General features: G+C 59.4%; 2 protein-coding genes and 1 pseudogene across 2 annotated transcripts, besides 1 other annotated feature; all 3 read right to left on the bottom strand.

The window, feature by feature from the left end:
* Positions 1–1,047: 1,047 nt before the first annotated feature.
* Positions 1,048–3,183, bottom strand: LMXM_22_1680 (annotated as a pseudogene).
* Positions 1,048–3,183: a sequence feature.
* A 738-nt stretch (positions 3,184–3,921) lies between these two features.
* LMXM_22_1670 (conserved hypothetical protein) lies at positions 3,922–6,678 on the bottom strand (the record flags this gene model as incomplete). Its single annotated transcript, XM_003875572.1, has 1 exon — positions 3,922–6,678. The coding sequence occupies one exon, from the start codon at positions 6,676–6,678 to the stop codon at positions 3,922–3,924; it is 2,757 nt and encodes a 918-aa protein (XP_003875621.1).
* Positions 6,679–9,481: 2,803 nt separating this feature from the next.
* On the bottom strand, positions 9,482–11,332 carry LMXM_22_1660 (conserved hypothetical protein; the record flags this gene model as incomplete). The annotated part of the gene is made up of 1 exon (XM_003875571.1): positions 9,482–11,332. The coding sequence occupies one exon, from the start codon at positions 11,330–11,332 to the stop codon at positions 9,482–9,484; it is 1,851 nt and encodes a 616-aa protein (XP_003875620.1).
* Positions 11,333–11,703: the final 371 nt, after the last annotated feature.

The following is an 11,703-nucleotide window of genomic DNA, read 5'->3' as shown; positions in this document are numbered from 1 at the left end:
GGTTTTTCCCGTTTTCAGTGTGTTTTGATTCTCTGCAATGGCGCAGCAATGAAACCCCACGTTGACGGGCTCCTCACAGGCCCATCGCCTAGTAGGAAGCAGCCGTAGGCACAGGCGTTTGAGCGGCGCCCACTCAGACATCTGAGAACGCGGCCCCTTGCTCGGAGTCTGCCCAGTTAGCGGCTTCGCAGGTCGCCTCACGGCCACGTCTATCATGCCGGCCGCCACGTGGTGCGCCTCTCAGGGTGGCTCATCCCCCTCACTCCCCCCCTCCCCCGCAGACACACAGATCAGTAGGCAGTGAGGGACAGGGGTGGGATACGTTCGAGCCACACTCGATCTTTGCCCATAAGATGATGCAAGCGTATTCACTGTTGCAGTCCGCGCCGACGCCACCCCATTCACCACCTGGCCGCCGATATTAGTAGCGATAGATCGCTGTGACGTCCTCTACACTGTAGGTGCTTGAGCTTGCCACCACAAGAAGTGATTCCACATTTGGCAGGGGATAGGAAGTGGGGGGAGGAGGGGGGGCTGCTGGGATTCCCCACAGAAAGTGGGGTACTGGGCTAGCTGGTTCAACTCACTCAGCTGTGTCCCACTGTCATCAGGGCCCAAAATGCCGCGCGTGAAAACGAAAGAAAACAAAGTTCCATGATTCTTGTGCGTTGCTCATCTTTTCCACCACCACCCCCAGTGTATAGAGTGCGGCGGTCAAGGAAGAGGTGGGTGTGCGTGTGACGATGAGCGCGCGCACGTACTTCATAGACGCACTGACGTGGAAAGGCGCAGATGCACGTACGCACAACAGTGGCGAGAGAAGAGAGAGATGAGACTCGGGCAGCATCCTCGTGTGCCGTGACGCAAAGCGGTGTAAGCGCAGAGATGGGGCACGTACCATCAAGAAAAACACACACGTGCAGACGCACAAGTGCGCCCACTGCTAGTGAGGTGCATGCTCACTCATCATTTCTCCAAGAACGGGGGCAGGGGGGAGATACGGTGACAGTTGGTTACATATCGACGAAACGCACAGAAGGACACCGATCACAACAGCTCTGACGCATCCGCGTAGTCGAAGCGACACACAAGAAAGCTGCCGGGTACGTTGTAGCCCGCGGGGCCATTCAAAGACACCTTGCGGAGCCCTTTATGAAGCACACGCAGAGGAATGATGGCCTCTGCCAGCAGCTGAGATGAGCTGTACCTGTTGTGGTCGTAGACCTGGAGCACAAGGACCGACATGGAGCAGCGATGTACCGTACATATCCACTCCGTCTGCTGCGCACCGCGCCAGACAGGGTGAAAGCCGTTGTTATGGATTGTCTTCGTGCTCTTTGGGGTGCTGCCCACGTTGGGTCCCTCGAGGAAAACTGTCACAAAAGGGTCGGGAACGTCTGACCTGCTCACGCTCGGAAGGGAAAAGCCTGAAATCACTTCCACCGTCAGCGACCGCGAGTTCTCGGGGACGGCCACATCGAGGCGGGTCACGGGCCGCAGATAGTCTGGCTTCAGGAGGTAGCCGCAGCAGCCGTTGTCGAGGAAAAAGCAGCGGTTGAGGCGCCAGCCGAAGGTATCGCTGGACTGCCAATTGATGGCCACCATCTGGCAGCCAGACGCCCAGTAAAGCAGTGGACTGTAGTTGCTGCTGTCAACGCGCGAGCCAGCGGGGAAGACGCGGCTAAGGTACGTGTCATTGATGCGCACCAGCGCGTCGTGGGTCTCGCGAGCGATGGCCTTGGCTTTCTTCTCTGAGTACGAAGAGCAGTGGTACGGCTGCATGTCCTTCAGGTATGATAAGTCCTTGACGCCCTGGTACTCGCTGGACTCGATGGAGAGAATGGCGGACAGCTTCGCTGACACCGGGACCTCCCCCTTCTCTGCCTTCCTGCGAGCCTCCTTCACCTTCAGGTAGTCGGCGTTGCTTGTGCTCGCCACCGAGTCCGTCTCGGTGGCGTCGTCGTCTTTGTCAACACGAGGCTCGCGGGCCGGGAAGTCGCCGCGCTTCGCTTTCACGAAAATTTTGTTCTTCAAGTTGTTGGGCGAGAGGGTCATGGTGGGCTTTTCCTTGAACCACCACGGAGGCCGGAAGAGCAGCGAGCCCAGCCCTTCTTCTAGAATCTCCGCCATCCTATCCTGCTGCTCCACCGAAGTGTGCACCTCCAGCGAGAGTATCACGGGGTATGCGGAAGCGGTGAAGGCGTATTGGCGAATCATCTTAACACACTCTTCGAAGGCTATACGAGAAGTGGGAGTGTACCCGTGGTACACAATCGTCTCGCCGTGAGGGCCGTTCCAGCAATCAATCTCCACCCACCGGCACCCGTCGAGAAGCGCCTTTTTGTACATCTGGGAGGAGGATTTGCTCGTGAGTTGGTCCCCAGTGAGGTACGTGTTGTGTGAGGAGCTGATGAAGTAGCAGCACATGATCTAGTCCATGTCGTGGTAGACGTCCGTCAGCTTCTTCTTCTCAATCGCGGAGTCGAAGTAGGGACTCATAAGGTACCCGACGAAGTTGGTCTCGGTGATGCCGTCGGTGCCGACGCAGCCCATGAGAGTGAGCTTCTCGTTGAGAGTCTTGGCATCCCAGTCCTCACCTTGGATGTCGCAGACAAAACTGGCGAAGGTGTCGCGAGAAATGGTCTGCTGAGCACCCGCCAAATCCTGGAAGACGTAGCCGAGCTCCTTGAAACTCACTGCGTTCGAGTACACCTTCACAAACTCGGAAAAGGTGATGGTGGGGCGACTGTCGTCCTCGAAGGGCTTCAAGATTCGTTCTGTCGAGTCCTTCGAAAAGCCGAGCCCCTCGACAAGACGCTTCAACTCGACGTAGCTCAAATCGCCGCTATTGTCTTTGTCATACATCATCCACAACTGCATGATCTTGGCAGCCGCGGCATCTGGCGCCACCTTTGATGTTTTTTTGTTGGACAGGAATCTGTCGAGGGCGGCGCTTGTGCTCACGCTGCGGTTGCAAGAGTCGATTAGGAACTCGATCGCCTCTTCCCTGCTGCAGTGCAGCATGCTGTGGAGCGCCACTCGCAGCGAGGCAAAGAAGAGGGCAGACTCATTCTCGTTCGGGTTGTGAGTGGAGAAGTAGTTGTCCGTAAGCGCCGTGAGCGCCGGGATGTACTTGGCGGTGCGTTTGTCAAGGCTGCTCGCCATGTTGCAGAGGACACCCATGTCGGACGAGAGAAGAGCCACACATACACACACGAAACCGAACTGAGCAGATAAAAGGAAGGAGGGAGGCGAGATATGGAGAAGAGGTGGAGCAGCGGCCGCAGAACGTACACACTTGCACGCAGAGAAGGGGCACACACACACAGACGCAACTCGGGCGCCGTGTATGAATGGCACGCACGTATCGAATGGCGCTGCTTTGCTGTGTTCTGCACAGTGGTGGATGCTGCTTCGATAGAAAGTGTAGGCGGGGAGGGGAGGGTGGATACGGGAAAGACATGGAGTAGAGAAGAAACATGGAAGAAGTCCAGAGCACAGCGTGTGTAGCTGGGTGTGCCCCGCGCACCCATCCCAGTCCACTGCAGGAGCGCCGCTGGCTGCAGCCAGTCACGGGCAAAAGAAGGGAAAGTAGCGCTGAAAAGAACGTTGACGCACGAGGCGGACACGCAGCAGTCGACTGAAAAGGGGTGCGCTGCTCTTTGTGTGACACTACGCGCACCATGACCATGCACATCTGCACCAAGAATGGCGCAAGCACGCATATACGCGGAGACACACGCCAAGTGGTCTCTGTCCTTCTGGCGAAAGGCGAAGAGAGAGAGGTGCACACGCAGAGACAACGATCCACGCATCCTCCCACGGCGTCTCACCATGCTCCACCACATCGCAACTACGCTACACTGCGGTGGAGGAAGGGTGCGGGGAGGTGCATTCTCGGACACATGCGGCAGTCCGCCCTCAAAGGCACACGCGACAGGCGTAGGACATGTGCGGCAGTCCGCACGTGGTACACGCCAGCACAGGCTGAAGCCCAGTCTTGCAGTGCGCACAAAAGAGAACATCGATGGGTCGATTCAGCTCCCCGCAGGTCTCACACGCCCACATTTGCGCCTTGGCACGGCACTCGCAGGCCGAGTCAGGACGCCCTCTCCTGCAAGCGAGACAGTGCGCGCTCCAGCCGTAGTTCCACTGACCACACAGTGCGCCGTCGGCCGTCTCGTGAAGGCAGCGCCATACGTGGCTGAGCGGCGCGGCACCGGCCTCCTCACCCTGTAGCAACGCCTCCACCTCTGGGCGAGGGAAATGGCACCGCTGGCAATGGTATCCTGTCTGCAGTTCTGTGTAGTCACAGTGGGTACAGCAGAACACGTAGTGCTCATTCACCCGCTGCACTGTGTCGCAGTGAAAAAATGAGCCGCTCGCAGTGATGCTGGAGGGCTTCACCGTGTGTGCGCACAGCATGCAGTGCCGGGAAAAGGACGGTGAGTATAGCACAAGTTCGTCGCGGGGGTGGGGACACTGGCACTGCGGGCAGAGGTGCAGGGAAACTGCCTTTCCATCTACGGTAAGCAGAGTACGATGCAGCGAGTGCAGGGAGACGCGGGCGTCGCATCCGACACATGTGTACGTGTGGTGGTGTTCGTCAGTGCCGCACCTCCCGCACGTGAGGCGGCAAGGGTGGTTAAGGGCGCCGCAGCCGCATTTCCACGGCACAAACGACACGCGCAGTGCACCAATCCGTCTCGACGTTTTGCAGGAGCGGCACGATGACCAAATGGAGTAGTTGAAGTCGTCACAGTCCACACAGTGCCACAGATACAGGTGCTTGTCCGGGTTCGGCGCAAAGCACTGAGGACAATGCAACCCGTTACCCTTGTATGTGCCATGGCAGTGGGCGCACTCCACCGTGCTCTCACTCTCCTGGCGCTGCTGCTTGCAACGGGCGCAGATACAGCCTACGGACGTGACGAGTCCGCACTTATCGCAGATGGAAACGTTGGCGCTGACGGCTGCGGCCATGCGAGGGTTGAGACATTCACACGAGCAGGACTGCGTTTTGCACGGCAGCTTGTGGGCCGCGTGGCACTGCGGGCAAACCCACGACACGCCTGACTTGCGCAGGCACGATGCGCAGCGCTTGGAAGTGCAAGGAATCACCTCACCGCACCCGCATGTCCACCAGTATGCGACTGCGCCACCGATTTGGAAGTGGTCCAGGGCGCGGGCAATGACGGGATTGCTGTGCAATTCGACCCCACTCACGCACCGCTCGCGCAGCAGTGTCCTCAACACGCGCAGCAGCTGCTCAGCCTCTCCCTGGGCTTCTAGTCGGTGATGTTGCCACAGCTCGGTAAGCACTGTGCCGACTCCGTCCAGCAACCACAGAAAGCTGACAGAAGTCTGCTCATGCATAAAAGTGCAGAAGCTCCTCACTAACTGTGTGACCTGCGGAAGAGGCAGCGCACTCACTGCAGCGGCAACAAGTCGAATTACTTGCCGAAACCCCTGTCGGTCAATCACCAATGCATGGCCACGCTGTGCGCACAGATGATAAGCTTCGAGAAGGCGCCCATGATCCTCCTCAGCGGGAGAGAGTGTCAGCGCTCCTTTGAGAAGTAACACCCAAACAGCGCGCAGATCCTCCGGGTTGCGCCCAAAGAGGCGAAGGGCGTCGCTGGCCACCGTCTTCATGCGTTCCCAACCAGCTTTCGCGCTCCTCGGGGCCTCGCTTGCCGCTGTTGCATCAAGGAGTGCGCCGAGCAGCCGTATGTAGAACGAAGCAGGCAGCTTCGTCTCGGCCGCAGGGACAGCCTCCAGAAGTTTTTCCAAGCACTCGTGCAGGTCAAAGCCCCGTCCAGATTTTGCGTACACACGGGACCACTTGTTCATCACCGTCGTCCAACGCACAGCGACAAAGTCAAAAGAGTCGTTTCGGGCAGCGCCACGGCGCACTGACGGCAGCAAAACGTCGTGAAGGAGGCTGTGCATGGAGGCAAAAGTTCGCTCGCTGAAGAAGTTGTCGTTACTGAGCAGTGCGTGCGCGCACCGCTGGAAGTGCGGCGCGTCGACGGCGGCCGCGTGCGTGCGGAGAGTGAAGACTAGAATCGCGCGAAGGACGTCAGGGGCGCAAGGGAGGGAGAGCAACGTGCACGCCACGTCTAGCGATAATTCGCGACGGTGTGTCAGCTCTTTGGACACCAGCAAACTAGCGTTGGGGCTCGCAGTGGTGATGAGGTACACGAGACGCATGTCGTCAAGGAGGTGGCGGTGCTTCAAGGGAAGCTCGAGCACCCGCTGCACATCCGCTCGATAATAGCGAACGAGGCGCCAAGCGGCATCGACGCACCGCCCCTGCATCTCGATTAGGTGCCCCCTGCACGGATTCAGCATTGTGCGCTGCTGCTGCAGGTCGGGGTTCGCCGACAGCGCGTCGAACAGCAGCGTGTGGCCCGTCACGAGAGACAGCAGCGTAGGGTGGGTGGCGTACCCAAGCAGCAGAGCCCGAAACGGCACTTGTAAAGGGTCCCCAGAGACCACATTGCCGATGGAGGAGCTGAGACTCATCGTCGTGCTTGTGCGGTCTGTCACCTCGCGACTCCACAGAGGCGTGTCGCCGTCGTGCAATCTCCCTGTGCATCGGTGATGCGGCGGTGAAAAGCGGTGAGAGTTAACGAAGACGCGCCTAGAACGCGGCAGTGCGACAGGTGCGCGCATCAGCGTAGTTGAGGGAAACACGCCAAGAAGTCATCGGCCACGCCAAGAGGAAAAAAAGGAGCGTCAGCAGGAAACAACGCAAACCTCTCTCCGTGTGGGCAGACCTGCGAGTTGTGAAAGAAACGGAGAGGAGCGGGAGAAAGAGGGAGGGGGGACGAAAAGAGTCTCCTCCGCCTACACGCGGCAGCTGGCGCTGAAAGAAAATGACCCGGTAGAGAGTAGGCGCAAGCCTGGTAAGGCTCGCTCGGCGGTGTACGCCTCGAATATCACAACAGCGGACGATGGAAGCACAAGAAGAGGATATTTGCAGTTGTGCCGCACTCGTGACGAGGTCGGCGAAGAAGCGTGCGGCAGCGGAGGTGGAGAGGGCAGCGAGACGAGAAAGAGAAAGACACAGTAGAGGCGCCAACAGAGAGAATGCACACTGGTGCGGTGCGTGCAGCAAACCTCGGCCGTCTGCATTCCACCGAGGACAAGAAACGCGCAAGACCCTCGCAGCGGCTTTCCCGTGCAGACTGGTAGGCGCACTACTGCTTCACACGGAGAGAGTTGCACCTGATCGAGGGCAGGAAAAGCTCATCTTTCCCGCACGCGGACGCTTGAGAATGAGCACGTCAATGTGCTCTGGGTGGTTGCACACAATGTTACTCACATACATCTCCAGGCGAGGTCGGTAAGAGAGTTATTGGAGGGTGAGAGTTGTGAGCCGGTTGTGGAGAACACATTGCTGAAGCCTCATGCATGCTTAGCGAAGTCGTCCCGTCGTACGAGGCATCGCAGAACGAAAAAGAGTGCGGATGGTGGTACAAGCGCCCACATCAAGCATCAGACACCGACGCCGTGATGGGAGAAGAGGGGGGCCACAAGGGAGGAAAACACACCCGCTGACATCTCCTTACAGAAGCCGCGACACGCCCCCACGAAGAGAGCGGCGCACAACAGAGTAAGATACTCGAGCTCAGGCGCACATTGACAGATAGATGCAGAGGCGCCAATGGAGGGAGACGCATCCGCCGGCATTGATGCACTCACGAATAGGGGAGGACGGCATCGCGTCACCTGCGCACGCCGATGCAAACTCACACCGGGTAACGCCAAGACTAGATGCATGTGTCACAGCTGCCTCGCCACCAGTCGTCCAGAAGAGATGCCACGTTCAGCGGCGGAGTGGCGTCATGGAACGGGTGAAGTAAGACACATCACTGCAGGAACGCCTCTCCCTCACGTCCCTCCGCCACTCTGTGGCGGCCCCATCACTCCGCCCCCCACCCCTTTCCCTTTGTCCCGTCTACGTAAGAAGCAGACAATCGCAGCCAGCTCAAACACCCACACCGTCACAGTGAGTCCAAACGGCGCAGCGTAGTCGTGGCGGTGGCCGACACTTCCGTGAGGCAGTGTAACGCACGTGCCCTGATTGTACGCACCCGCTACACAGCGCCAGGAAAAGAGAATGGTGAGACACATCATGCCGTCGACAATGAGTACCACCAAAGGCTTCTTGAAGACGTCAAAGGCGTCCAGGACCAGCAGAATGAGCGCAACGACGGCCACAAAGATGGAGATGATGACGAAGGCAGCGGCGCCGCACATGGCGGCCTTGATGACGAACTTGAAGACCGACGTCACAGCGCGCGCCTCGCCCGTTTTTTTCCATCCGAACATATAGACGCGCAGCTCTCGGAGCCGGTGTGTTTGCGTGGCTTGAACACGTTCCACAGTGTCGCCACGAGCACATAAAAAGATAAGAAAATGCAGTAAGGCTAGCACCGGGGGCAGGTACCGGAACAAGCTCGAGAAGTGGAGCCGGGCACTCATGCGGCGGTACATGGCGCTCGATAGCTCTCCCGATCGCCTTCGTCTTGCTGAAGAGTACGAGACGGTGGAAAGAGCGCTGCACACAAGCCGTCTCGACACACACGTGCACACCCATCTATCGCTTCAGCTACCCGCGAGCGTGGCCCGCGTGTGCGCGTGTACTTCGAACGTTCTCCTGGCGAGGCTCAGCGTCGCAGCAGCAGCTGCTGCAATAGGGGCAGAGAGGCGGAGATGGGTGCGACGGTGATGGCGATAGAGAGAGGGAGAGTGAGAGCTCAGGCGCGCGGCGGCGCTGAACGGTTCCCTCCATTCTTCTTGCCTCGCTCGCGGATGCAGCGAAGGTGCAGGGCATTACCACGAAAGAAGACGAGAGAGAGGCGACAGTGGTCGAGCGATGACCGAGGAGACAAGCAAGAATGGCAACACGACTCCGAACCCGCTAACCCAGAACCTCAAGACACGCACTCGCAAACACGGCGATTCGTGAGCCCTAATGAACAGTAGAGACAACAATGGGAGGTAGAAGGGCGGGGTGGGAAAGCGAAAGTCTCCACGCCACCGCAGCTGTCCTATCTGTTCTTTCCATCTTAGAGCGACCTCGAATGCGAGCAAGGCACCGCCACATCAAACGGTGTCCCCCATCGCCTCAGATGCCATCCGTATTCGCACCCAAGCTTGATTTGAGTGTCGGACAGGGGTAGACATGGTCGATGCGTCATCGAGTCGCAGCCCTCCACTGACAGCAGCGCTGACACGCACGCCACACGCAATCCGCTAAGTCGCTTGTTGCTGTTGCGTCGATTCTGCGTGTTTTGTACGGGAAGAGGGGCGACGACGGCACAGCTGCGATGCACAGAAAAGTCCGGAGCACCAAGGTGCGTGCGTCTGCACACGAAAAGACAAAGTGAAGAGAACGATAACGACGACGAAGGGGCTCACATCGCGTCCCGCGCAACGCTTCCATCCGTCTTCACGTGCGACAGAAGACTCACGCGACAAGCAGCTGTGCAAAGCGCTGCAGACCACACCTCTTTGTGTACGACAGCAACTCAGCCCTGTGCTCCGGCGAGAGGTTCTTCTGCAGGACACCGTGCACCAAATCGTGCACAATGTAGGGAGCTGAGGCGCTATCGGGCAGTTCCCCCGTGAGCTTGAGGAACTCTTCGGCACCGTGCAGCACCCGTGCAGCCCGCGCTGCATCCCCGGGCTGGGGCGTGCAGAGCTGCCGTGTTAGGTGCTGTGCGTGCTCGGCCGAGCGCCGAGCAAGTTGATCGCGAAACCGCATCAGCGCATCCAGTGTCTCTGACTTACTGAGGGAGGAGGGTGAGGAGGCGGAGCTGGCCGTGGCGACGCAGCTTTCTCGCAGCATCCCAAGCCAGTCTTCTGCCGCGGCTGCCACAACCTGCACACTCGCCACACACCACTGGAGGGACAGGACAGACCCCCAGGAGGCTGCGGCCGCGTCCTCCACAGCCGGCAGAGCCTGTTTCTCCACAATCCCAAGGAAGGCCAAAAGCGCCGGCTCCACACTTCTGCGCCACACCAGTTCCGCCCACGAGCCGCGCAGAAGAAGTAGCGAGTTGAGAAGACGCCGCTGGAACGCCTCGAGCGAGCGCACGAGGTGCAAACTGCACGTGTAAAGCGGGAACGATGCGCGACCCGCCCCCTCCATCAGGAACGACCGCCTCCACAGCCGCGCCGCGCCATTGCGCAGTGCCGCCACGGCCATGTCCGCTGCACATTGGGCGTACAGCTGGAGCACTTCCTCCGCCAACAGGTGTTCCACGAGCAACTGCACCGAGTCTCTGCACAACCGCCCCTCTGCAGACGCTACAAAGTCCAGCACGGCGTTCACGGTGACCACAACGTAGTCCTTGTGGCGCGACAGCGCCGAACAAGGCCGCCAGCCGTAGCATTCCTGGAACACAACCACGGCCGTGGCACTGAGTACTACCTGACTCACCGACTCTAGAAGACGAAGGGCAGCGTCGCTCTCGCTGTCTTGCAACCTTGACGCCGCCCACTGCTCCGAGACGATGCGCTGCTGCCGCTGGAAGCACTCGATCAGAAAAGAGAAGAAGTGCTGCGGTTCGTGCATGGCTGCCGTGTCACACCCAGCGGTAAAGTGGAAGCGCAGCTCTTTCTCCAGCGGTCCCACGACAGAGCTCATGTACGGGGAGAGCAGTTCACGGACGGCGCTGTCGCCGGTGTGCACCGCATACCATGGCAGCACTGACTCAGACCCACCGCCTGCTGCGACTGCTACGGTGGTGGAAGAGGTAGCAAGGGCAAATGAAGTAGAGCGTGTAGCGGGAGGAGCCGCCACAGCGAGTATGTACGGAAGCAGGTGGACGTACGCGCTGCGCAGCACACTCGACTCGTGCTCATCGCAAACGTGGGAGAGGGAGAGGGCCGAGGTGAGAGGCGACAGTGCCTCGGCAGCAAGCTTTGTCGGCGCGCATAAGGGAGGCGGTCCCGACGTGTTGGACGCACCTCGCAGCGACGCGCTGAGCTCGCGATCTGCGGCGCGAGCGAGGCTGTCTAAGTACGCTGAAGAGCTCGCAGTGAGAGCCTCCAGTGATAGGGAGTGCTGCGAGCCAGCTCTTGAAACGGGGCTCTGATGCCTCGTCGCGGACGCCCACTCGCTCCGCAGGCGGGCCGCGCGCTCCTCCTGCTGCTCTGCCGTTCGCTGCTTCATTCGCGCCACATGTGATTCTGCCGTCTGGGCTCGCTCCACACGTGCGAGCACCGTGTGGAGATCACTGTATGGATTCACCGTGAGCTCATCGAGGATGGCATCGAGGAAGCTGTCCTCGTGGCAAGAGGAACCGTACATCATGTGAGAGAGAGCGGATGAGGGAGTACAAGACAGGAGACTCGAGACGATAATGGCGAAGCAGAAAGGCTTGAAGTGGACCTTGTGAAGCCACGTCACGCAACTGTCTGCGCTGCATTCGAAGAAGTCGTGCGCAGTGGCAGCAGAGAGAGAGTCAAAGGCAGAGGGATCAATGTAGCGTAGGAGAGAGAAGGTGGAGGGAGAGGCGAAGCAGAATCTGTTCCCCTACCTCCGAAGGTAGGCTTCCACCTTACCCAGACGTGCGTACATACGCCACCTCTTCTATGCTCAGAGGTGCGATTCTGTGTGCCCATGCGGGCATGGGGGAGGGGTGGCTCTCTGCGACACGGAAGGGAGCGGCCGGGAGAGAGTGA

The sequence above is a fragment of the Leishmania mexicana genome, chromosome 22, assembly GCF_000234665.1.
Source record: "Leishmania mexicana MHOM/GT/2001/U1103 complete genome, chromosome 22".
In the NCBI taxonomy this organism is placed as follows: Eukaryota; Euglenozoa; class Kinetoplastea; order Trypanosomatida; family Trypanosomatidae; genus Leishmania; species Leishmania mexicana.
The sequence above is the reverse complement of the archived record's forward strand: the minus strand, read 5'-3'. Positions and strand labels throughout refer to the sequence as shown.